The sequence below is a fragment of the Centroberyx affinis genome, unplaced genomic scaffold, assembly GCF_046629955.1.
Source record: "Centroberyx affinis isolate AG114_WGS23_722 - 3 ecotype Tasmania unplaced genomic scaffold, CSIRO-AGI_Caff_v1 ptg005756l_1, whole genome shotgun sequence".
In the NCBI taxonomy this organism is placed as follows: Eukaryota; Metazoa; Chordata; class Actinopteri; order Beryciformes; family Berycidae; genus Centroberyx; species Centroberyx affinis.
Genome location: NW_027282914.1, coordinates 27151 through 53366, shown reverse-complemented (window position 1 = coordinate 53366; position 26216 = coordinate 27151). Strand labels below are relative to the sequence as shown.

At 41.8% G+C, this 26216-nt stretch overlaps 5 protein-coding genes across 6 annotated transcripts; 2 read left to right on the top strand and 3 right to left on the bottom strand.

The window, feature by feature from the left end:
• Positions 1-383: 383 nt before the first annotated feature.
• atp5mf (ATP synthase membrane subunit f) lies at positions 384-2660 on the top strand. The gene is made up of 4 exons (XM_071547263.1): positions 384-427; positions 1404-1511; positions 1968-2084; positions 2478-2660. The coding sequence occupies exons 1-4, from the start codon at positions 412-414 to the stop codon at positions 2504-2506; spliced, it is 270 nt and encodes an 89-aa protein (XP_071403364.1). The 5' UTR covers positions 384-411; the 3' UTR covers positions 2507-2660.
• Positions 2661-2785: 125 nt separating this feature from the next.
• Positions 2786-7380, bottom strand: cpsf4 (cleavage and polyadenylation specific factor 4). Of its 2 annotated transcripts, none has more exons than XM_071547261.1 (8): positions 7009-7380; positions 6729-6779; positions 5815-5967; positions 5554-5649; positions 5309-5402; positions 4945-5017; positions 4665-4838; positions 2786-4210 (listed from the first exon to the last, which is right to left on the bottom strand). In XM_071547261.1, the coding sequence occupies exons 1-8, from the start codon at positions 7109-7111 to the stop codon at positions 4142-4144; spliced, it is 813 nt and encodes a 270-aa protein (XP_071403362.1). In that variant the 5' UTR covers positions 7112-7380; the 3' UTR covers positions 2786-4141. The 2 variants fall into 2 exon arrangements, with proteins under 2 accessions (XP_071403362.1, XP_071403363.1); XM_071547262.1 differs by having other exon boundaries at positions 4665-4760.
• Positions 7381-7860: 480 nt separating this feature from the next.
• shmt1 (serine hydroxymethyltransferase 1 (soluble)) lies at positions 7861-16063 on the bottom strand. Its single transcript, XM_071547265.1, has 12 exons — positions 15797-16063; positions 14533-14637; positions 14006-14151; positions 13800-13915; positions 12726-12886; positions 11526-11607; positions 9978-10190; positions 9671-9784; positions 9408-9530; positions 9044-9160; positions 8730-8840; positions 7861-8523 (listed from the first exon to the last, which is right to left on the bottom strand). The coding sequence occupies exons 2-12, from the start codon at positions 14623-14625 to the stop codon at positions 8351-8353; spliced, it is 1449 nt and encodes a 482-aa protein (XP_071403366.1). The 5' UTR covers positions 14626-14637; positions 15797-16063; the 3' UTR covers positions 7861-8350.
• Positions 16064-17736: 1673 nt separating this feature from the next.
• pdap1b (pdgfa associated protein 1b) lies at positions 17737-20336 on the bottom strand. Its single transcript, XM_071547269.1, has 6 exons — positions 20211-20336; positions 19818-19909; positions 19201-19305; positions 18910-19028; positions 18519-18670; positions 17737-18245 (listed from the first exon to the last, which is right to left on the bottom strand). Exons 1-6 carry the CDS (start codon positions 20221-20223, stop codon positions 18190-18192), a joined length of 537 nt encoding a protein of 178 aa, XP_071403370.1. The 5' UTR covers positions 20224-20336; the 3' UTR covers positions 17737-18189.
• A 446-nt stretch (positions 20337-20782) lies between these two features.
• Positions 20783-24077, top strand: bud31 (BUD31 homolog). The gene is made up of 4 exons (XM_071547268.1): positions 20783-20972; positions 21302-21424; positions 21817-21983; positions 23286-24077. The coding sequence occupies exons 1-4, from the start codon at positions 20879-20881 to the stop codon at positions 23334-23336; spliced, it is 435 nt and encodes a 144-aa protein (XP_071403369.1). The 5' UTR covers positions 20783-20878; the 3' UTR covers positions 23337-24077.
• Positions 24078-26216: the final 2139 nt, after the last annotated feature.

The window sequence follows — 26216 nt, the reverse complement described above, 5'->3', positions numbered from 1 at the left end:
GTGGAGCAGAGTCCAGCTCCATCCACTGATGTCATAATCAGTCTACTTTCTCTTAGCAAATGATCCCTGTGATAGAGTATGAAGAGAAAATGAGGGGGTTGGGGAATTTGTTTTTGTTAAATATCTTTTTTACAGTCTGTGGTTGATAGCCTACGGGCTCCTATTTCAAAATACATAACCTGAAAATCCTTTATGCTGTTACAAGCAGCTTCTGCAGTTACACAGCACATTAGTCATTAGGATTTCAAACAAAATTTGCATCATGTGACTGAAACAGCGACAGTACTTTTATTTCCTCTGCTGCCCTCTAGCGGAGAGAGAGAAAAAAAACAAAAACATTTTCTCCCATAATGCACCTCTCACCATTTTATTCCCATCATCCCTTGCAACGAGCACTCTGCACCGATCAAGATGGCGGACAGACCAGGTAATGCTGCGTGCCCTCTGTCAAAATTAGCACTTTATTCGTTTTTATTGTTGATTCAATACCTTGCTTTTGGTATATTACTTTGCTTTCATGTTTGTTTATGTACTGAACAAACCGTGTATGTGCAGTATGCTGGTGCTTTTTCTTCGGCCGAAGGCCGCAGTGAAACCCCGGTCCATTGAGTCAGGTCAAGGACTTCGACTGTCATTGCCAATTTCATAGTAATACTTTGCCAGCCGCTTTTGTATATTTAATTGTCATCTTCAGTGATGCCGGAGACGTCAGTTTAGCTTGTGATTTGCGTGAAGCTGTCATTGTAATTCTGTTGTCACCTTGTTATTTAATATAAGCAAGTGTATCCGTTAACGTTAGCTAGCTCGCACGATAGCCTTGCTGCAGACAGTCAGTGCTGTCAGTTCCTGCACAGACTGAACACAGTGTCCTCACGACACGCTCCTCTGCAATTAAGGCAATCTTAATATGAGCTAACGTTAAGCGATAGGCCACGAGAGGACGTGATTGACAATTTTTATTTTTTACTGGCAAAGAACCGTTGTTGGGTAGCCAGTATTTTGATAGATAAATGTAATGGTTAAATGTCAGGTTTTTCATTTAGCAGTAAAGTTCTAGCTAAACAATGTGGTTGCTAAGCGACTCATAAGCACCAGTACTAGTGTTGATGTTCGTTAAGCACATTAATATGTAAAATAGCTGTGATGCTTGTGTTCTATTAAAATCTCACGTCCACGTCGCTTTGGATGAAAGCGTCTGCCAAATGGGAAATTGTAATTGATGCGGCCACAGGTGTGTGTTTATTTGGTGTTCTACCACAGCTTCTCAATCAGGACCCATCATTTGAATCACTGGGGACGTGTCTGAATCACAGCGAAACGCTGGAGCTAGGCTGTGTGCTGCATGTACAGTATGCAGAGTAGACCTGTAATGTGACTTTAATGCTGTCTCCACTCCTGACCAGTTCCCATAGTTGAGAAGAGGCTGATGGAAGTGAAACTCGGCGAGCTGGGAAGCTGGCTTGGAGGCAGAGACTTCACTCCCAACGGCATGCTCTCCGCCCTCCGCAGGGGTGAGGAAGGAAACTTGACCTGAATAAAACTATCATGTGCATCAGAATAAAGCAAAAAAAACAAAAACAAACATGCCTCAATTTAGGCTAATCATTAAAATGAGTAATGGTAACACAGACAAATTCCTAGTGTTCGCAGCATGATTCAAGAGAGATCATGTCAGAAAAGAGGCTTCTTGCACAAAGGTGAACTACAATCAGAGCATTTTTAAATACTAATCAATGAATGCTAAATATTCAGGGAACGGTTGTTGTGCACACATGCTCTGCATTAGCATCAACCCTGCTTTCCATCCATACTGGTGCACACACATTACTGAAAGGACAGGAAGATTGCTCATGGATTTGAATCGGTTCACACTCAACTTTATAATTTGCAGCTGAAACTGTATACCACAGATGTCCATAGCAGTTAGTATTTTTTCCTTGTGTAATTTGTGGTGTTCTCTCTTCAAGGCCATGACAGATACTACAACAAGTACATCAACGTGAAGAAGGGAGGCATCGGCGGTGTAGCCATGCTGCTGGTTGGCTATGTGGCCCTGAGCTACATGTGGGAGTACGACCACATCAGTAAGAGACACACACACTCCTCCTCACATTCCATTACTTAGTGTTTGGTGCCCAGGATGTGCCGACTTTGCTTTAGGAAGAAGTTTTATTACTTTTGGGGGCCAAAATACTCTAAACTCGTTATTTAATATTCCTAAAAGATCCAGTCTACACAAATGTTACTTTATCGCACTGGACTCACCTGCCACGCTTTGAAAATACCATAATTTGTTTTTAATTTTTAGTAGGTGTCGATTGTCAAATGGATATCTAATTTTGGAACAATTGCACTCAAACTGGCTATAATCCATTATTCATTCAAAATATTACCTCCAAGTTGTTGATTTAATCATTACATGTCTTTTGCTTCCCTTTCTTCTTCTTCTTCATCTCTTCTGTCCACCCTGTTTTCAGAGCACGACCGCTGGAGGAAGTACCATTAAGCCCCTCCCCTTCAAGTAACATCAAACCTTCAGGGGTTGAACTTTGACCTCTCTGCCCCCAGCTCACATGCAGCAGTGAGGGACATCCCTTTCTCTGTTTTCATCTGTTCTGTTAAATATGACTATTGTGACCAATAAAAAATACTAAGATTTATTATGGGATATTGTGGTTTGAGTGTGTGGGATGAATGCGGAATAACATAGTTTACTGTTGATGCAGATTTGACAGGATTGACAAAACTAAAGATAATTTTTAATGTAATTTAACTGCATCTGAATTTTAGTGTCTCAATGTCACATTGGCTGTACCAGGACTGTAGTTACAGTATGCTTTGTCACTGTTTTTGAACCACAGCTGTCAAATTATTCTGATCACTCAGAAGCATTGTGTAATGCAAGTATAACTTGGGTAGACCTGTGGTGAGAACCTTGAACTTTTTATTTGTATACGCTATAAAATACAGATGTGAGAATTTGTTCAAAGACTACACATGTACTGACTGCGACTGGAGGTTGGCATCACCCGTGTCAACAAAATCATGAAACTGATACCCTGATCAGGTGTAGTTGTAGCATTGAGGGGAAATATTCTTTACATTCCACATTGGTTAAAAGGAGCAAATGGTCACTGTATTCAGATAAACAGATAATCAGCACAGGGTTTCTATACAAATCAGTTTCCAGGTTCTAAAAAGTATGTGGAAAAATGTACAAATTGGCTGCTGCACCACTGTGTGACATCTTTTAGGTCTAAAATCAAGTCTGAAAAAGAATATTAAAACAGAGGAACCCTGGAAACATTGGTTTCCATTAAGGCTTTAAGAAGTCAGGTGATATAGATGTAAGAAATACGGTTTTCATCCGATGTCAGCACAACTGATCATGGGGCAAATCTGGGCTCTGATTATGGCAGTTTCAGTACAAAGCATCGATGTGATTTTCCATTGGCATCTATTACACTGAAGTTGTTTATTTCATTTACATTGTCAGACAAAGATCTTGGTCAGTATGCATGAGGTTTGTCAGAATAGGAGTACTGATCTAGGATCACTGGTAAAGTCACATGAACCTATGAACATGAATATCATGTAAGAAGCAACAACGTTTCACAGCGGCACTCCTACTCCAAGATACCTGATGCATATGGACCTTGGTTGTAATGTCTGGTACAAGAACATTTTCTGAGAGAGTCCACGTATTTTACAGTACAAACAATGTAGAAAACTATATGCAATTAGAGCTAGAGGACTGTAGACTTGACTTTCACCAGCAAATCAAGTCATCCAACCACAGACAGCCACATAGATGGTGTCCTCAGTGTCTTTTCTCTTCTTCTGTGTTGTCATTTTCATGTATCCCAGACTTCCATCAGACCAGAGAGGTAGCCATGTTTGACCTTTCTGCTGCCTGTGTCTGTAGATAACGACCCAGAAGTGACACACACACACACACACACACACACATCAGTCCTGCTTGGTAGTTGAAGGTTGTGAGGTTCAACTGGAGGCTGTGGCCCAAATGTCTACAGTGGCTTCCTCTCTTCATCTCCTCTTCCTTCCTTCTGTCCTCCCGTCTCCTCTGCTCTCGTCAGCGGGCCGAGCCACAGCATGGGTGTCTGGACGTCAAGGCTGGAGGCTACTGTCCGCTCAGGAAGGCAAGGTGGCCCTTGGTGCATTTGTTGGCATAGTGACCCTTCTCTCCACACTGCAGACACCGGGAAAGGAAATAAAGAGGCAGAAGGATATTAATGTTGTACTTGTAGCTGAAAGGCCCCATGAAATGATCTCCCATTACTTTTACTTCCTGGAAAACAGAGTATCTTTATTGATGACTTCATGCTGCACTAGTAGGTGTAAATAAAATTTTCTAACCAATAAAACCAGCAGATTTTTGAACAATCCCGCCCCTCCGCACCCCTCCGATCGAATAAAATTGCCTTTCTCTCCGACTCATATTCCATTGGTTTAGACTTTTGAAAGATCCCTCACTGCATTAAGTCCCGCCCCAACATCCTGTTTCAACAGGAAATACATCAAATCAAGGAAGTAAAGATGCAATTTCATGGGGTCTTGGAAGTAAACTGCTGTGTGTGTGTGTGTGTGTGTGTGTATGAGTGCACACAAATGCACATCAGCAGACAAATGGACAGACGTGTCACCTTGTAGCAGGTGACCTGGTCCAGCGGCCGCGGCCCTCTGTTGCCTCCCATGTTGTTGTGTTGGCCAGCCATGCCCATTGTGTTGTGCTGCGGCCGCTGGTAACTGCCTTGGCCCGGACTGGAGTTGGTCAGCTGGATCAGAGACAGGGACGAGCGGCCGATCGTAGGCACAGGCTGGGACAGGAGACGGGGAGGAAGGAAATGTAGCAGGTTTATTAGAAGATCTACGAGGCCTAACCTTTATACAACTGCTGTGTGTGTTGGGCGTGTATCTTCTTACCTTTGTCTGGTTCTGGGCCTGCTGTGGTAAAGGCGGCTGTTCAGGCGCTCCCATAGGCAATTCAAAACGGGGGCTGCAGAAAACACAATTAAGCGTAGTATGAACATCTCACTGTTACATCCGTGTATTTTACAGTCTCTTATTATTTTACCACTGCCTTTATCTATTGTCTAGGGAATATTTTACTATAGGAGGTAGGGAGCAGTTCATCCCATTAATGAGGTTGGGAAAAGATTATCCCAAATTATCTTACGTTAAAGCAGACCATATTCGGTACAGTATTATACAACACGATATTGTTTTGTTTCACTTGCAATTCACAGGTATTTCTGTTATGTAGAAATCATTAAAAAGGATAACATACTGCATAAATTTACAGGATTTCCCCTCTGGACAGAAGCCCACCAGATAGTTGACACAGATCACCCTTCTGGTGTGTCTGTGTCTGCAGTCGGGGCCTGAGAAGATGGACACAGAGAGATGTGGGACAAATGACAGATGGAAAACAGAAAGGGAGAGGGCATATATATGGTGTGTGTGTGTGTGTGTTCCATCATCATCATCTCGCATTGATCGTATTTTCATAATACACCAGTGAGCAGAACCTACCGTGTTTGCAGAAGCCTCGGTCATACCAGGGACAGTCTTTGATCTTGGACTCGGGATCAATGTGCAGGAATGGACACTCCTTGTTGCTGCACTCACCTGGCAGGGCAGGTGCAAATTAATACACAGAGACACCAGTGCGCCTCAATATTCCTCCGATAGTTCTACATCTGACAGTAGAAAGGACTACTGTGTACTTGTCTGAGGCAAAAAATGGACAGTGAATGAATCTGTGTTCACATGTTTAACATCAAGTCAACGAACCAAACTTGGAGTAGAAGTAGCACTCGGGCATCTTGGTCATGTCGTACTCGTGGAGGAACTCGCACTGGTCTCCCTTCTTACACAGCCCTCGGAGCCAGTGCTTACACACCACCGTCTTCTCCCCGCTGATGTGACGGAACGGACACATCCCGCCTGGGTGTGGAACCAGTTCACTCAGTTAGACAGATATCTGAGAGATTCGGACCCATTTGGGCATTCAGTGTCTCATTGATTGAGTTCAGTGCTAGAACCAGGGCTTGGTATCAGACCAATTCCCAGTTTCTGTGCCTGCAATTTTCTTTTAAGTCACAGGGAAATGGCATTTTGATGGTGTCTTGCTTCCGTAAACTGACGTATTTCTGGTCTGGACTGTACAAAAGTGAACAGGTTGGGCCATAGCACTGCGTAAGAGAAAGGAAGTGAAGCCCATTGCATACTCAGTGTCCTTAGTGAAGCGATCCATTGTGAAATGCTTTGCACATAATCTTGAGCCTTCTCAAATTTTGGTCAAAAATCTGTCATGGTATTATTGGTTGGAATTTTTATGTATGCCTACGGGTACAACATAAAGTAACCACTAAAAATGTGCAGTTTTTCATTAAGTAAAATGAATGGAATTGTGATCTAAAAATATTTGTTAATTGGGTGTACTCTGTGATATGGAGGAATAGCTAACAAGGTGAAAAAGGTAAAAAGCCTTAACAAATGGCTCTTGTATGGATATGTGCATCATGTTGTATGTGGGGACAACATTGTAAATGCCCCACATGTGTTTGTTTTGGGTGAGCAATTAGTCTTAATGGTGAATTTTCAATACGTTTACCCCTTCCCAGCAGTGAGGAGCCTGCACTATTACATGCAGTAGAGAGACTGAGATTAGTGCTGCCTATGAAAAGCTGTCAGTGTGTTTTTACCTTTCAGACAGGCTGCTCTCATGAAGAACTCGCAGACAGCAGCCCCGGACTCTGCAGGGACACAGCGTTATGTTATCACGTTATCAACACAAACAAAGCAGCTTTGTGGAGACAATTTAATGCAGAAAAACAAATGCTAAAACGGATAAAGTCAGTTTAGCTCATGTATCCACAGGGCACTTGAGGTTTGCCCTGTTGCCAACACATGTCAGCAAGTTGTTATGGTGCTTTGCCAGTTTAGCTAAAACGGCTGGCTAGTAGCTAGCGTAAGTGCACTCACTGTCCATCCCGGGGAAGGGTAAGGGCTGTGCACCCAGCTGCTGCTCCACAGCGATCTCCAGATCAAACTTGATGTGATCCACGGTGGCTAGCAGCTCCTGCATGTTTGCTACTTTACCGGGCTCCAATCAAATAAATGTCAGTCTAGGTTAGCAGCTAACTGATGCTAGCTTCATCAGCCAGCTAACGGTGCTAGCCACGCTCACTAGTAATGTATCGCACCTATCGATCAGCGTGCTCAACTGATCTAGAAACCATGAGGAAGTTTTTGTGTAGCTTTGTTTAGCTGCTGTAAATAAAAAACGGCAACGCTAGTCGGTTGGTAGTTTAACGGTTGTCACGATGGGACGGCTCCTTGTTCCTGGCAGTAGAAGGAAGGCGCGCGGACTGACCTCTGAACCGGTGGAAAGGCAAAGGCACGACTAATCGATCATTAATATACTTTTGTAAATACATTCCCACTGTTTTATGGTTTTATATCATGTGACATTACGTTATTGTACTGATGAATTCTGGACAAATGATTTGCATGCATAACTGAATCGTTTTTATACAATGTGTTTTATGATTGTAATCGACATTTCCTGATCCATTAACACGCCTAGTGGGTGTTTTGTGAATTTCTGATCCTTTAACTTTTTGCATGTAACCCAAAGAGGTTTTATAGTAGATAGATGTAATCAGTTGGTATTGTAATGTAACTTACAGTAATTTTAAGTGTACAACTAAAAATGCTTCTTCAGTTGTAGGCCTCATTTAGGGGAGCTACAATTATGTCTGAGAAACAAAATAAAATACTTGTGATTTTATCACATCAATAAAAAATCAAAAGGGTACTCATTGCATTGCCAGTACATTCACTTTTATTTATCTTCAACAGGGAAATCTTCTACAGTTCAGTTCATTGGCATTTGTTCATATTCAGTGAGAACAGAGATACATAAGGCAGTAAACAGGCAACTAGAAAACTTACATGACAGTGTGTTTTGGAATTATAATTTTCATAAAAAAGGCATGGAGAATTCAGTCAGAGTTAAAGCTTAAACTTAATGTAAGACCCACAGTGAAGAACAGTTCCACTGGAAAAACAAATACACCTCTGTTTCCATAAAGACAAATCTGTTCCAAAATATAACCCTTGTATCTTTCCAAGAATGCTGTGAAGTCAAGAAGTGCCTTGATTTGAGCAGTGACAGTAGATTTCACAGGTGCGCACAAACAAATAACAAATACAATCGCACATACAGCCAACAAGCATGACCAAAATGGCATAAAAGTGTTCAAAAGCAGCCGTCTGCCATAATTGTCATTCCAACAACCATCAATATGTGAACTGCTGCCCTCTACAGCTCAGGTAGGCCAGGCATGGGGAATCGTCCAGCGAAGGCCTCCACCTCAGCCTTGACCTCAGCCAGCCGCTGCTGGAACTTCTCTCCCTGGGCCAGAGCCTCCTTGAACTCCTTCAGAGTGGCTTTAGGATCCAGGCTTCTCTGGATCTCCACTGTCAACTCAATACCTGGAGGAGAAAGGAGTGCAGGACGGGCTTTCAGATGTGGATTATGTATACAAGCAAAAGACAAACAAAACTCACAGTAGTTTATAAAAAAACTGACTGTTTATTATTGATAAACATATAGTCAGTTTGTCAATAGAATACAGTGCTGGCATGGAAAAACATTAGAAAACAGCAAGGGGAGTTTCCCTACAAAGGTTAAAGGTTACCTCTGTGTATGAACTCTGCCACCTTCCTGAAGTCGTCCTCCACCAGGCCTCTGGAGGTCAGAGCCGGGGAGCCGAACCTCAGACCGCTGGGGCGCAGAGCGCTCTTATCACCTGCAGACACAAACGTTATAAATTAGTAGGAAGAACTCTCTTTGGAAAACAGACATATATATATATAAATGTACAGTTATACTCAGAGGAACATAAGGGATAGACGCATTTGCCACAAGAATATACACACTAAAAGCCAAATCCGTATGCATACACCACAGCATGTCAGCGCTGACACACACACACACACACACACATATTACCTGGACAGGTGTTCTTATTGCAGGCGATGGCACAGGCTTCCAGAACCTTCTCAGCCCGTCCTCCATCGGTTCCTTTGCTTCGCAGGTCCAGCAGGATCAGGTGGTTGTCAGAGCCACCTGTAGGAGAAAGGATAATGATGATTTGCATAGCACTAAGTCATAAATTGCTCTCAGATATCAGAAGCCGTCACAACCTCTCTTCCAACCACACTGTCAGTACAAATAAAAAACAGTCTTTAAATTTTTCCTGCAAGTTTTAGGGTAACATGTATGCAAATTAAATGATTGGTTGACATTTTTCAAGGCAAGGACATTGACGATGGATGTCAAGTAAGTATTTGTGGAGTGGTACTGTGTCTCCTACCAGTGACAATGTTGTAGCCATGGCTGATGAGGGCGTTGGCCATAGCTTTGCAGTTAACCAGCACCTGCATCTGGTAGGCCTTGAACTCTGGTGTCATGGCTTGCTTCAGGGCTACAGCCACACCTGAGGACACACAGAAAGTGAAAAACATGATCCAACAAACAACAAAATTCTGGCACAATTGCGTGGCTGTGAAGATGGGGAACCAAAGTAACTGACAGAGTAAAGTCAGAGGGAGAAAAATATTGTGGGGAGATGGGCACCTGCAATAGCGTGGTTGTGTGGCCCGCCCTGCAGCCCGGGGAAAACAGCCTGGTTGATAAGAGATTCCAGGTTGTACAGAGTCTCCTTCCCCTTGGCGTCCACACTCCGCACTCCTGGAGGAGAGAAAGACGGGAAGAGAGAGAAAGAGAAAGAAAGAAGCAGAGTCAAGTGGAAACCCAGTGAATTGGGGGAAAAAAAGAAAAAGGGGACAAAGTCACTCAGAATTACTATAGCTTTGAAACCAATTTGGCAAGTGGTTTGTATTGCATTCGTCAAAGGGTCAGAAGCACTCTCTTCTATCTGTACCTTTCCTATAGAAGATGACCCCGGCACGGCAGCCTCGCAGCGTCTTGTGTGTCGTCGTGGAAACAATGTCACAGTACTCGAAGGGCGAGGGCACGACTCCGGCGGCCACCAGCCCACTGATGTGAGCCATGTCGGCCATTAGAAATGCGCCGTTCTCATCAGCGATCCGCCTCATACGGGCGTAGTCAAGATTGCGGGAGTGACAGCTGGTGCCTGGAGAAGAAACAGAAGAAGAGGAAGTGATTATAAGATTTTAAGGGTGTTTTTGACAAACAGTTGAGGGCCTCGTTTCCCAAAAGCATCTTAAGGCTAAAATGATCGTAGTATCCATCTTACAAGTGTCTTTAGTTTGTAAGGTGTTTTTGAAAAGCATCTTAACTTAAGACGCTCTTAAAAGTGATCGTAGATGACTCCCTCTGACCAGTCCTAGAAAGCTAAGTGCGTCTTGAGAAGGAAAGAAACCTGCAGGACTTGCTGCAACTTTAGTTTAAGGTTTATTAGTCTGTTTTTATATTATTTACTGTCATCTTGGGGTGCTGAGGGAACCGTGAAAGAGGAAACAAAACACAAAATGGGTGGAGTCGGTGATTGCTGCAACTGGAGTGGTGAGTTTTGAAGAAGGGACAGGGAGGAGAACATTTGATTTTCCAAGGAAATATTCAATAACTTGTTTACGTGCAGTAAAACCCGTCATGTAGGCTATTGTGCATCTGTTGTTATGCAATCACCCGCACAGCAATGTTGTGCCAACACCTGAACAGTGTGTCATTAAAACTGACAGCCGTCTTGATCAGAGAGCAAAAGCTGTGATAAGAATCATCACTCCTAAATCTGAGGCTGGTTATCAATTTTTGCTCAAGCGCAAGTACCTTGAGCAAAAGAAAAGACAAAAATCATACATTAACATTAAACCACCGAACATACTGTATGCCTATTGCATTAATTATGAGATAACAGTTTAAATCATTTTGCTGTTGCGATTCTAAGCATATATAATTGTTTTGTATTTCATTTTTGTTCAGTAGCCTTTTTGATGTATTTGCACAATATCACATAACTTTGATTAATCTGTTATTATGAAACCAAGTCAACAACCACTTCACCACCTTTCATACCGACGTCACAATGTCAGAACCACTTAACTAACATGGGCGCGCTCCCGCTGTAAGTGCTGCTTTGAGAAATGCAAGTAGGTAATGAACGAACCTTCGTAGGATCACACTTAAAAACACTTTTCTTTACTTCTAAGAGCGATCGTTATTGGGAAACGAGGCCCTGTTCATTTCTAATGGGAAGCATTTTCCTGCCTTTTTTGTGTCGCATATTGCTGACAAATGGAGAGAGGAGGGAGGAGAATGACAAACATAACAAGGCTCAGTTCAGTGAAGCCCCAAATGGAATCCTAACCTCAAACAACAAATTCATTGATCCACTTAAAGTGTGTCAGACTTCCAAGAGAAGAGAAGAACTGAGGAAAGGATAGTAGTAGTAGTGGCAGTGTGTATGTATATGTGTGCGTGTGTGTGTGTGTGTGCACATGCAAAGTACCTGCGATGATGAGTCTGGGGTGGAACAGGCGCGCGTTCTCCTGCAGTCTGTCATAGTCAATGTAGCCAGTTTCTTGATTGACCTAGAAACAACAAACCAGGGCATAAGATACTGAAATGGTTGCATTAGATACACAGAACATAAATATAACAATAATAATAATCATTATGTTTTACAGGATTGCACTTTGCCATCGGGCCCCCTAGACTGTGAAATGCCCTGCCTGAGCAACTCTGTAAAATCACTTCTTAAAAACACACTCTTTAGCTTTGTATGTAATGTTTTGGATTTTGCCCACTTTTTAAAATCGTATTGTTTCTTATATTTAAACCACTTTTGAATACATTTCCCAATTTTATATATTTTACCATTCTTGTGTTGTAGGTGATGATGATAAATGAGGTCCATTGATTCCAAATGAAGTGCACACAGTACTGCCCCAATTTTTAGGATCCCAAACAAAATCCCAATGCAAAAGTACAGCTCACTGTAGTTAGTACAGCCAGGGGGAATGCTGAAATATTACAGGTTGTCTTCGGAAAAAAACACAGTAGGGAAAGCCCCGGCTTCAAACTCCATAGTTGTCCCGAATGGTATAAATTGTTACATTTTAGCTAAGTTACATGGAAGATTTGGCTAACCATCTCAAACATGCATGTCATGAGACACAATAAGAATTATATTATTATTACTATTATTATTGCTCAAATTTCATGAATTCATGTATGTGACCTGGGAAAACCCCAACATGTCAGAGGGTCACACTATATCATGTAACCATCAGTACATGGATAGAGTAGGGAATACCCAGCAATGTCCCACTTTGACCCACTGTTGTACTCCAGAACTGAGTGTTGAGAGACTTAGCGTAGATAACAGGGTGTTGTAAAAGTCACAGCAACAGTGTTGTAAAGTAATATCTGAAACAATCCTGTCAAAGATGACCTCACTCCTCTAGAAGATAATTTGTCAAATCAAGGAGTATCTCTCTCTGTCCTCCTAACGTGATCACCATGTTTCTATTGTATCTATTCTCTCAAATCATCTGTTATTATTACTACCTACACAGTGTGCCTACAGTACGTGCCTTGATAAGTAATTTCAGTTTTTCTTCTTCTGTCTGTCTTTGTGAAAGCTTGTCACAAACTTCCTGAGAGTTTATACTAGATTCCTACATCAGTGTGTGTTGGTACAGTGTACCTTATAAGGCATGGACTCAAAGAAGATGGATGTGGCTGAGATTTTCTTCTTCTCAGTCATGAAGCCGTGGGTCAGGTGACCTCCGTCAGGAAGGTCCAGTCCCATGATCCTGCCATGGGGCTCAACAATGGCTGTATAGACCGCAAAGTTAGCAGGGGAACCTGAAGGAGGAGCATAAATAAGTGTGACAAGTCAGAGAGGAGAATGAGGGAGAAGTGACAATAGGGGCAAGATGATGAGGGGAAATGGAAAAAGTGAAGAGGACAGAAGAAAAGATACACAAGTGAGGAAGTATAAGAAGTATTGGAGCCTGTTAAAGAAGGCATTTGAGGTTAGGATTTCACACACCCCACCCCACATTGTTACAGCTCTGCCTTACATGACACTCACTGGTGTGAATAAGGAGCAAACGTCAACAAACTCAAATAGTCTTGTGAGTAAAGTTTATGAGCTATAAATCAGGGAGGGAGTAAATCACAATAAGATAAGATCAACTTTATTATTTACCCTAGAAAAGGGAAAGTGTGTTATTGTTGCAGTTTACAGATTTACAGTCAAGTGCAAGAGCATTTACACAGAATGTGCATCATGGGATATTCACATTATCAAATGCCTCAAAGCCTGTATGTATTTTACCTACAAAACCATGCAACAAATCTGACTCCATAAAACAAACATCTGCATCAACATCTAAAGTAGTGCGTTACAAAGATGATTCGTGTTTCTGGCATTTCATGGCTAATATGACAAAAAAATGTTCTAAGCTATCCTACTCATGCCTTCTAAATAGTATGCAGTATGTGTGAATAACCTGCAAATATAACCGATGTGCACCAGTCAGTTCAAGACATTTAGCTGAACAATCTGGCTAGCAGAGAATCTGATATTGCATTTCTTTAGGGAGGCCTGTAGGAGGGCCATGATAGTGATGATGATGAAAACCATCATATTGGTGACAACAATACCAATGTCAGCAACCACGTTATAAGTTGTACTGTTGTAAGTTTTCTTCTGGTGATTTTTTTGTTTTTGTTTGTTTGTGTTATACCTGGATGTCAAACCAGTATCTCATACCTGAGTATGGCTGCACGTTGACACCCCATTTCTCTGAGTCCAGACCGTAGGCCTCCAGGGCCCTCTTCTGACAAAGTCTCTCCAGCTCATCCACATGCTCTGTACCACCGTAGTACCTGAGCACACACACATCATACTGTATTTTTCAAAATTCCCCACTATATTAAACTTGAAAAATAAACAGGATTCTGTGTGTGTGTGTATACCTCTGGCCAGGATATCCCTCAGAGTACTTGTTGTTCATGCAGGAGCCCAGAGCCTCCAGAACTGCTCTGCTGGTGAAGTTCTCAGAGGCGATCAGCTCCAGACCGTATGTCTGCCTGTGCTTCTCTTTTTTGATGATGGAGAACACCTGAAATATACACAGATATTGCATTATTAATAGGCATGTAACAATTTGTCACACAAGCTCTATATGTATATGAATATGTCCACAGTCCTTTGAGCGTGGACATATTCATGTTTGTTTGAAATAAGTGCATGAGAGGTAATTGCTTCATCTTTTTCAACTTCTTAAAGTACATTATTTTGGACTTTGCATCATGAAAAAACATAAAATGAGGCCAAATAATATCTCCCAGTTTTGTCCCAAGTGTTCATATGATCTGTAATGAAGGATGTCCAGCATGCACTGCTGTGTAAAGGACAGTAGATGCAGCATTTAGAGATAGATCTTCTAGTTTTAAAATCCATAATGCCTGATGGACATAAACATGATATCCAGAACACAAACCTCTGAGTCGTTGATGGCCAGAGGTTCCAACATCATCTTGTTGTGGGAGTCCCACGTCTCTTTGCTCACACTGTGGCCGTTGGTCAAAGACATGATCGTTTCTCTCTGCTCACAGAAAAGAGAAGATCATTCTTAGGCATCTTCTAATCAGGGATAGGATAAGAAATACACACAAAAAAAACACACAAAACAATCTCCAACTGTAAATGAATCACAGTTATATGCTCATACAATAATTTTAATTGAAATGTTGCATTCACTAAATCACAAAGGAACGATTATTCTCATGACCATGTATTCTTAAGTATATATATATATATATATATATATATATATATATGAGCATTGCTTTTCCAAACTGACACCCAGCATACAGATCCATTACAGTCAAATGCCCCAGCAGACATGTAAAAGCACCTCAGCTGTCAGCAGGATTGCGACATTGCAGCCATGGCGAGAGATGACCACATGTGCAGTCGGTTAAACTTTGAACAACGATGTCTCCCTACCTGGTCTGATAACAAAATGAATTGCATAAACACTGCTGTTATCAGGTAACTCAGATGATGGGTTCACAAAATCACAAAGTTTACAATTGCTCAATCAGCAAAGATCAAATTTGGCCAAATCTTCATCTGAAGCACTGCCTAAACTTGACGATCATATTGTTCACAGATGATTAACAACGAGTTAGCCAATAACTCAAGAACCAAATCTCCACAGTTAGCTAATGTGAGGGTCAATAAAAAAGTAGGTCAACTCCTGCAGGCCAGTTATGCATCTGTCAGCTGCTGCTGGACAGCTAACCGAGCTAAGCGTCCAGCTGAACACATGACTTTTATTACCTGCACTGGTCGACTGACAGAAACATTGCAGCAAGGCAGAAAACAGACACACAATGCAAAGATGACACATTTTATAAGCCTTGAGTGAGGTGAGCTGTCAAAATTTCCCGCTAAACTTTGTCCGCGGGTAAACCGCACGACTAGCTTACAGTTACACGTGAAGTTACTATCTGATTGACGAAAGTAGTGCTGCAGGCAGAAGCCACAAATCGACAAAATGTTGTCAAAATAAGACACTGAAGCGGAGAATAGCAAACTATACGGGGTTAGTTATTATTTTGTTTATTTCTAGCAATGAACAAAAACATTAACTTCAGTTCCACTTTAGCTTTAGCAGTGTGTTAAGAACATGTCTTGTGTGCCGTCCTGTGTAAATTAGGACACCGATGATGTACGTGGTAAAAGTAAAAGTAACTCACCAGTGAATGAGAATGAGCTGTACCAATGCTGCTGTCGCTGTCAGCAATGAAACCGATAGGACTTGAACCATGAGGCTTGAACAAAAGCAGCCTCTCTACTCAGGATAAAGTCCGCCAAACTTCCAGCCAATCCGGCCACAGGGAGGCGTGATGTGTGCGCGTCACCCCTCCCACTTTAATGTCGTTCAGCAATGTCTCCCCTCCCCAAATACTCACTGCTGTGGGTCGGAGGCTTTATTCACCCTGTCGGGATTTATTTTGTGTTCTTTTCTGTGCTCCCTGTGCATTATCCCGCATATTACACGACTATTACCAGACATTCATCACGAAATATTGATTTAAATATTTTATTACAAGCTAAGTAATTTACAAGCTTCTGCCAAAAGGTTCCGCAGGACTATACAGTACCATAGAAAGGTCTGTATCTAACACGTGTAGCAGAACCATAGCAACACAAACAAATGTGGTAAAATTGCCGTTCAGCTTCTAACCAGCAATCAAAAGTTTCGTGCTCTCAGAATAAATCAAAAGTGATAGGCCTTCTAGAAAAATCTTCCATGTTTGTCGAGTGTTCGTCTGCAGTGAGCAACGCCTTTTAGCACAAGGTGTCGCTTGTTAATTTGATTAGAAATTGAGTTGACTGCGGAGTGATATGATTAGATGGCCAATCAGAGTTGAGCATTCAACAACGCACTGTAATAACCTGTTTCTTCAAAGTGCAAAGTGAATTCAGATCCCGCCTGGAGGTAAAGACGGAGCCAACTGTTCAGCACCACTTCTTCCTGGACAGCTACGGGTTATCCATCCTATTACTGCAATAAAACCTCCCTGCCTGTTTACAGTATTCTGCCCAGTTGGCGTACCTATCAAGCTGCATCGTTAACGGCAGAGGATGTTTTTAGTAGAGCAGCATGTGAACACAGGAAGTGCATACAAGAGTGAACTAGCAGAGGCATGGGTAGAAACAGAATATGACATTGCTGTTGATCAAGGGGTGAAGTAGCAATGTCGTCCTCTGGCAACCTTGGAAAAGTAGCAGACAGGGTCCTTTCTTGTGAGCAATTGGAAACAAGCTTTGAAATTCAGATTCAGCATGGACTAAGCCGAAACAAATGTTCTTTTTCATTTAAGCTCTCCATTGAAACTTGTTTTTAGTCTATGGCCAAGCTTAACCCATGTCCATGAAACCATGAGTTAGGGTAAAAACTGAAACTAAACCCTGTTTTCAAACCAGAAGTAAGACAAAGTGCTTTCCTGATCTGTGTAACCTTAAACATTTACCTATTTTCACAAGCAATGTACATTGTGCATTGTGGCTGTCAAGCTGTGAAAAGCAGATACTTTAAGGTGGTCTGTTAATACTGCTGTGAACTCTAGAAACTAAGCTGGTTGACCCCACATAGACAATGTTATACACCCTTCATAATGGTAAACACAGGTAGCTCATTTTTTGGGAAGCAACATGTATGGAAGAGGGTTAGGGCCACGTGAAAAAAAATGAATTCTGACTTTAATCTCAGAATTCTGCCTTTAAACTCAGAACTCAAATACATTTTTCATCACATCTGGCCCTAATCTTCTTCTATACAACATGTCCCTGTCACAGATGAGAAGTCTCTAAACCAGGGCTTCCCACCCTTTTTTGCCAAAGCAACCCATGTTTACCGTGTGACAGAGGTTCTAAAAGTTTATAAGTCACACAGAGTATTAAAAACAGCTTTATTCTTCGGGGGAATACAATTAATGTTGCCCCCGAGAGCTGGTAAATAACTAGATAAAAGCACCATGGTTGTCACATTGGATTCTGAGAAGTGTAAAAGTAATCTGTGATACTGTTTCATCACATTTTTATGTCAGTGGACTTGAGTCTTTAACCCAAGGTTGGGAAAGCCTCCAAGCCTACACCTGTTGCAATAGCTTACTCACTGGGAAATAAACCAAATGAACACATGAACAGACACGTTTTACTGGTTTCATAATATTAATCTGAAATATTTTCATGACTCAGTTATATACAATGTAAGATCCCAACAAAAAAACAGTGGCAAAGCTCAATTAGCAAAGTTGGAATTACACCATGATGAATATACCGTGTATCAATATCATGTACAAGGTTATAGGTTAGAAGGGGTCATTCCAAGTGTAAGCGAAGACTGGTGTATTCTCAATTGTAGCCTTTACTTCCTTGGAGTAGCAACAAGGCCAATATCCCATGCCAAAATATACACAGCCCCTTTCAATGAGTCTCTCCTCAACCATTTCCCAAATGGTCATATCGTACTGTAAATGTGAAACACTCTTCATAGCTTTTCCTTTTAAAAATAGTCAAATATATATATGTATTGCGCCAGTCCATGAATGTGTGAAAATGCTTCTGATAAATAAACTCTTCATCATTTCAGGGAGAGGGAGTTTATGCCTTTAGCTGCTGCCGCCGCTGCTTCTTTTGCTGTAAGAAAAGAACACAAGAAAATAGATAATAATAATAATCAGCTTCAATCACTGTATACATGCATTACAGCAGCATGGAGACTCTGACTGGTATCTGTCTGGGCTCTCGGAACAGAAGCACTGACTGCCGACGAGGTTCCACTTTACTGATCTCGCTCTCTGAAATGCAAAACTAATCCCAGATTAACGCTCTAAGGCACTCAATAATTACCGCCCCCCTGTTTTAATGCACTCATCACTGTACAATAATCACCTTGTCGAATGTACTCACCTTTCTTCTCTTCCTCTTTCTTTTTCGCTGCCTCCTCTCTCTGTTTCTTGACGATGGCAAGGCGAGCGAGGTCTGCTTTGGCCTGGTCCGTTTTCCCCGCCAAGTGCATCTTCATGTAGCGCTCCTTGGCTTTCTGCTTCTCAATCTCCTCCCTGTGCAGCGGTGTGTGTCAGGGTGGGAGAGGAACAGGGGGAAGAAGTCAATGTAATGCATCTATGATTAGGATTACAGGAATTTAATGTGTCACTGAAACATCATGGGCATAAAATACAAAAACAAGCTTGTCTGAGTGACTTTACAACTAGACACAGCAACAGAAAAGGGTAATTTCCTGGGGTTTGTGTGTATTTGTGTGTGTGTGTGTGTTTCGATATGAAAGTGCCATTCACACCTCTCTCTCCTTGATAACTGCTTGGGCTCATCCAGCTCAATCTGGGCCACCTTCTTGGATTTCTGAGCCACTCTGTTGGGGTTCTCGATCTCTATCAAGCCCTCCACACCTCTCCTCTTCTGCACAGACAGCATGACAGCGGATAGAGTATACAGTCAGTGCTTTGACTGTAACAAGCTGCTCATTTCAGTGTCTCAGAGGTGTGTGTGTGTGTGTGTGTGTGTGTGTGTGTGTGTGTGTGTGTGTGTGAGATAAGAGGGAGAGGGGGCAACGGAGAGAGTGAGACGATACCTGGGAGCCTTCATCATCACTGTCATCAGATCCTGAGCCTGGTAGCTTCTCCTCTGCCACATCGTTCTGCGCTGCACCCCCCACCTCCTCTTGCTCTTGCTCTTGCTGCTCCACATACAAGCAAACGACAGCCAAGCAGGCCAGACAACAAACAAGCAAAAGTTATGTAAACAAGTAAACAAAATCACATCAACTACAAAACATGCAGTGATAGGGCTGGGCGATACGGTTGAAATCAATATCACGATAATCATAAGTATTGTTTTTCCGATATTGATGTATATCACAATGTGGCTAACGTGCAAAATCACATGTTAAATAATCAGTGTATTATTGGTGAATGGTAATGCTAGGTGTGATGTCAAACAAAATCGATATTTTCAAATTATATTCCTTAAATGTTTCATACCTCATTTTGTCAGTTGTTAAATAAGATGTGCTTGTTAGAATTGTGTCACGATATCCCACAATCACCCTATCATCATGATACGATTCCACCGAAAAGACTATAAACGATAATATCGAATTATCGCCCAGTCCAACAGAGACAACATGCAATATCACAGGTGTAATGATTACTGACAACACCTGTGAGCAACAGTATACTGTCAACCAACCCTTTTTCTCTCCTTCTCTGCCTTCATCTGGGCGTCTATCTCCTCGGGGCTCGTGTAGGTCCGCATACGGCCCTTGTGACCACCTTTCTTACCTGCAATGATGGCCAGTATGATACATGACAGATCACATGGACATCAGTACACATTGGACAGTAAGCTCCAGTAACAGCACACACACACACACACACACACAGTCAAAAGAAGCTGGTTCGTTTCTGAACGACTTAACTGTCTAATGTTTCAACACCATATAAAGCAGTGACATGTAGCCTGAAGAGGCATGCCACCTCTCCTCTGTGGGTGGGTTTACTTACGTTAGCCGGATAACATTAGGCTAACAACAGTGCTAATGTCAACACACACTGTGACATGTCGTGAGGCGGACGTCCTTACCTCCTTTGGGCATTTTGACAAGCGAAGCCTTTATTATAAACTCCTCAACAAGGTGATACTGATCGAAAACATAAATGTTAAGGTGGCAGCCTTACTGACAGCTGGCTAAACACACTCAGTTGTGATCATGACAGCACAATACTCTGAGTAGTTCAGTCAATTGCCTGTCAACAAATTTCAGAAATAGGGAAATATGAAAGTCTTTTTGATTAATTCTTAGCTACTTTGTGCCAAATAATGTTCAGTTTTCAATAAAAACGCGAATTTGTACCATATTACACGAATAGCAAAATAAAAGAGACATAAATCATGTTGTTTATCTAAAGGCAATTTGCTGGTTTGCTAAAGTGATGCAATATGCCAAGAACGATAGCAAGACACCTATTTCGATTTCATCTCAGAATAACAATATTATAATTCCCTGTGTACATATTTATAAATATTTGTATTTCTTTTATAACATATATTAATCTAAGAGACGATTCGAAATTTATTCAAAGCAAATAAATCGAATACACATATGTTTATTTGGGACGACGACGTCAGTCGAGAGACGATAAGGGGAAAAAGGACCCCGCGTGACGTCAAATAGAAGGGCCTGAAACGGGTTCGCGAAATCAATACACAAACACCAGGATCTTTTGTTGTATTTTGTACAAGTTAGAGCAATGCCGAAAGTGAAGAGAAGTAGAAAGCCGCCTCCAGACGGCTGGGAGCTCATTGAGCCCACTTTGGACGAGCTGGACCAGAAAATGAGAGAAGGTAAGCCGTGAGAAGACTCCGCTCCGCTAACAACAGGCTGCGGGTCGTCACGGCTGGCGATAATGTGCTCAGGGTTTTCTGTATTTATTAACGGATGCCTACCCAATGTTATTTGAATATTGTCTTGTCCTTGGTGTTATTACGTAGGTTCCAGTGTAGTTGTTTTGTTGAAGCATGGTTGTTCGACAGAGGAACATCAAACCGAAGCCGAGGGTCATTATTTTACACCTAAGCGAGCCGCTGTAAAAGCCCGGAGAAGCTTTAATTGTCCAACAGGTTTTCATTTCTGTTTCCCAAAGCTAAACCGTCTCCATCTTGTTGTGTTGCAGCTGAAACAGAGCCTCACGAGGGGAAGCGAAAGGTTGAATCCCTGTGGCCGATTTTCAGGCTGCATCACCAGCGGAGCCGCTACATCTTCGACCTCTTCTACAAAAGAAAGGCCATCAGCAGAGGTAGGCCTGTGTGCGAACTGCGACCCCTTGCATTTCTCCACTATACTACTAAAATATAAAAGAAACAACACAGACGCTTTATTATAATTTCTTCAAGCAAGATAGATTCCTTCCGCGTTGACTTTCCCTCATATCCATTGGTTGTGGATTATATAAGTAACAACTCCTTGAGAATTTGACACTTTGTGAATCCATTCCACCATGCGTAAGACTTGATTTGAGACTATATTTGACCAGTGTTCTTGCCACCTCCCTTTGTGTATCTGTTTAACTATATTTAACTATACGTGTATGATGTAACTTCTCATTCACCAGACATCATTCTAGGAAACTGATCCATATCCATTCTCTGTCCATCTAACCCAGTGTTGTCCTCCTGTGTGTCCTCGCAGAGCTGTATGAGTACTGTATAAAGGAAGGCTATGCAGACAAGAACCTGATTGCCAAGTGGAAGAAGCAGGGCTATGAGAACCTGTGCTGCCTGCGCTGCATCCAGACACGAGACACCAACTTTGGAACCAACTGCATCTGCAGAGTCCCCAAGAGCAAGCTGGAAGTCGTAAGTTTCACCGACTTTCAGTGTTCCTAACTGACATTACTGTTATTTACAGCTGGCCTGTATTTACAGCCTACAGCTCATTCTCAAGCCAATCGACCAGGTTGCCCCTCTCCTTTACATTGTTCCTGCTGGTGTCTTCACAGTCAGTGTAGCTGGAGATATCAGAGCTCTTTTTTGTCCCTTCAGGAGAAGCCATTTGTTGCCATTCATTTTTTTTGCAGTATGAAAAACAACTTCCACAGACTTTAAATTTGTCTGAGCTAGATAATCCATCACAGTAAACATTAAGCCTTAATTCTGTGTTTTATCATTATTTCATTGTACCCAAGTTAAGTGCTTTCATATCAGTGTGTGCATTCAGAGGCCTCGCATTTGACCAGAGAATATTTCAGGCTCTTTGATTGGATGAGCGAGGCTGGAGGGCGTGTGTGTCACAAGATGTAGACAAAACTTTTCACCAATCGCTCACATCCTTTGTGATTACGTCACGTTCTGCTTCCTGTCAATCACCTGACGCACATTAAGAAATGTCTCTGCCAGGATATAATGCCTCAAAAACACATCGCCTTACAAACTTTATTGTCACATTCATGTCTTTTTATTTAGGGCATCTTTGTTAGCCGGGACAGCAGTTAATTTCAATCTAGGTTTGACACCATAAAGTTTGTATTTTAAAATGACAAAAATAAGTGAAAATAAATGTTAAAAACTCTTAATTGGATATAGCATGCATTGCAAAGTTTTTTTGGGGAAATGTAAACTAGACCATTTGCATATTTTAAGAATTTTAAAATATGGTGCGCTCAACTCCAAGCATCAAAAAATAAGCCGAGAGTGAAAAGGTAATTAGCAAGGGTTTGTTTTTCCTTGTTAAATTCTACACATTTCAAGAAAACAGGATATATACAGGAACAATAGTTTGTGTTGCGTAAACTGACACAGTTATCCAGTTACCCAACCACATGGCAACATCGCGGATGGTTTAGCAGATTAGCCAACACCAAATTGTGTGTAAACAGTCATATGGAATGGCCAGCTGTTATACTCTGTTTGAAACCTGTATGTCAACAATGAAGTCAGCCAGCATGAGGAGAGCAGAGCAGAGCTACCACGATAACGACCATCAAATAAAACGCAGCCGTAAATGCTGGGAGCCATTGCTTCAGCCAGAATGACAATCGATATTATTTGGCCTTCAGATTTTCCAAGCTAGAGGACGAGGCTGATAAAGACATGAAATAGGCAGCCTGTACACCCCACTGTGTGCCCCTGTGGTCTAAACCCATCCTTACTTCTCCACAGGGAAGGATCATTGAGTGCACCCACTGCGGATGCAGAGGATGCTCCGGCTGAGTGGTTTGTGGACATCAGGGCTATTTTCCATGGGACATCAGGGCTCATCCGACCTCCACCCGTCTGCTCCCACTACCCCGGAGCAAGATTGTGTTTATTACAGTGACCTGGATCAGAAACAACCCGTAGACGTCTTCACCATTATCCCCAACTGCCCCTATAGGGGCCGATATTTGGCCAACCTCTCAGAGTTGGAGTTCATTATATATTAAGATCCTCAATTTTATGTTGATTCCTAGCCTTTTTAATATTCAAAATGTGTCCTTAATTTTTCCCCGCTCTCAGCTGATTTCAGATGTTGCATGAGTTGACAGGTGAACATTTGCTCCTTTTCTCTTTTCTTTGCAAGTCGTTCATATGAAATCTGCGACAAGGGAGGAAAGAAGGATGCATTAAAAGGGGGCCTTATTGTATTAATCGGTCAGGTTTTTTTTTTTTCTTGTGTTTGTGTATTTTATATCTGACTAATGCCCTCACCTCCAAAAACTCAAATTAGGAACTAAGGGTCCAGTGGGAGAAGTTAGAAGTCGTTTGTGGATCAGGCCTGCCATTCCAGCTGTTTAGTGTACACTGTGAAGGTCATTATAAGTGCTACTGTAGTTCATTTCATTTAAAGAGGGATGGGAGGGGAAGGGCTAGAGGGAAGGATTGTCGTTTAACATGTCATTGCTTTAAAACTGAAAACTTTTCCTGCTCCTTGTACTTGTACTATACAACTTTAAATAAAATACTTGTGATTTACTTGCTCTCGTACTTTTTGTATTTCGAGGAAAGTTAAAGGCCCAGTCCAGACTTTGGTCTTGATCTTCCTTGAACTGTGAGCAACAAGGCTAAAATATTTCCTTACCTCCATTTTAATCAAGCCTGTGGTTTGCCTTGTAGCAGTGTCTTGGTAGCAGAGGTGAAATCTAAATAATTGATTTTCTGGAAGTAGTATAAATCACTGGAAAGCTGAAGCAGTAAGAGATACTCTACTATCTATTTATGATGATGTCAGAGGTCTCAAGATCATTTCAAAGGTTGCTTCATTTATGTGTCTATTTCTTATTTTGACCTCTGAGATCATCGTCCAAAAAAATGTTATACACACAATTTTACATGACTAGATGTTCGGTTCCATGTCATGAAGGCCTGTTTAGAATTATAAGTAGGTTTTAAACATTTGACTAAAATATCTACCCATGTCAGTCTGACCCATGGCTTCATGCCCGCAAAGAAGAAAATCTCAGCAGCAGCCATCTTCTTGGAATTCATGCTTTACAAAGCGCAGAGATTTACCCACAGCAAAGCAATAAAATACACACACACACATTGTTGTGCTGTTACCCTTGTAAGGCCAGTCCATTCATTCCCAAAACCTTCATACTAAGAAAGTAGTATTTTCTTAATAAACTCCAGGAAACAATTCTTCCATGTGACCACCTTCCCAGGATTTTGATTCTTGTGGGGCCATTTGGCTCCACAATTATAATAATTAAGTTATAACCCAGCTAAGACGAGATCAAAGACCTGTGGGACCCAAGAACATTTAGAGACAGTTTGAGACAATGCTATTGCTGTGTAGCCAAAACAACTGTAGCCATAATACACAGGACAGGAGGCAAAAGAGTATTTTTGTCTGACCAGTGAAATGGAACAGGGTACTGCATTTACCCTGTTCCATTTCACTGGTCAGACAAAAATACAGATATCCTCTGACTTATGACATTTGGCTTCTTATCTCAGTGAGGACATTTTTGACACAAACACTGCACCTTATCTTTACTCTTTACCAAAACTTACACTGTCACTGTGCAAATGTGGTAAAAATAGGACCGTGAGAGACGCTCAGGCCAGCTGATGTGACAATCGGCGCTAAATCTCCTGCTACTCAGAAGTATTCACACATACACACACATAGGCCGGCAGAGAGAAGCTGCCGACCCACAGAGACACAACATGCTCCGCTGCATGGCCCCGTCCCATAATAGTGCACATGTATTCAATTAATTTACATTTTTCTTATGAAAGGCTGAATTGGAACAATATGCCTGTCTACACTAGATTTGTTATTGCACATCATGAATTAGTCACACACACACACACACAGAGAGCTGCCCACTCACAGTGAACAGCTCCTCATGCTCGGGGAACAGAACATGCTGCTTGGGAAAACTGTTCCTGCAGAACAATGTTGCTGTCGCTACTGAACAGAATAGTATTATTGCAGCAGTGTTTTTACATGATTAACTGCTGCTCCTGTTCTATGACAAAAATGCAATTTTTTTTCCTTCAGTCCTCCACCTTTTCTTCCGCCGCTCCTAGCAGATAATTAGACGTTTTAATGGGCTGGAGTTCCTGCAGCCTGGTGTTTATTATTCATGACACCTCAAACGCTCCACATACACGCACACCACCGCTGAAGCAAGTCACTCACACACACAAGTCTATTAGAGTATTTGATCTTTAATAATGATCTGTAGGTTGCATTGGCCTTTTCTTACAGTATCTCACAGTGAGATTCAGTATAATCGACATGATGGATACCGTCACCTAACTCCTGTGTTAACCAGGCAGCAACACAAAACAACTAAATGGATTCAAATAATTTAATGGGATAAACGAATATCATCAATAGAACATAAAAGCATCCAGACATTCACGACGTGGTTTAAAAACACTGGAGATCCCAACGGTGTGTCCCCCCCCCCCCCAAGGCTGATGAGATACAAAAGGTACACAGACAAACATGATATGGCAACATAAGGACACTGAGTAGGAACACATGTTAAGCACACTGTGGTATGGCTTATTCAGATTACATTCACCTTTTTTTGCATTAGAGAGACAATTCGTGTGACAATATCTGAGTGGAATTGTGTGGCAATTCTAACGCAAAAA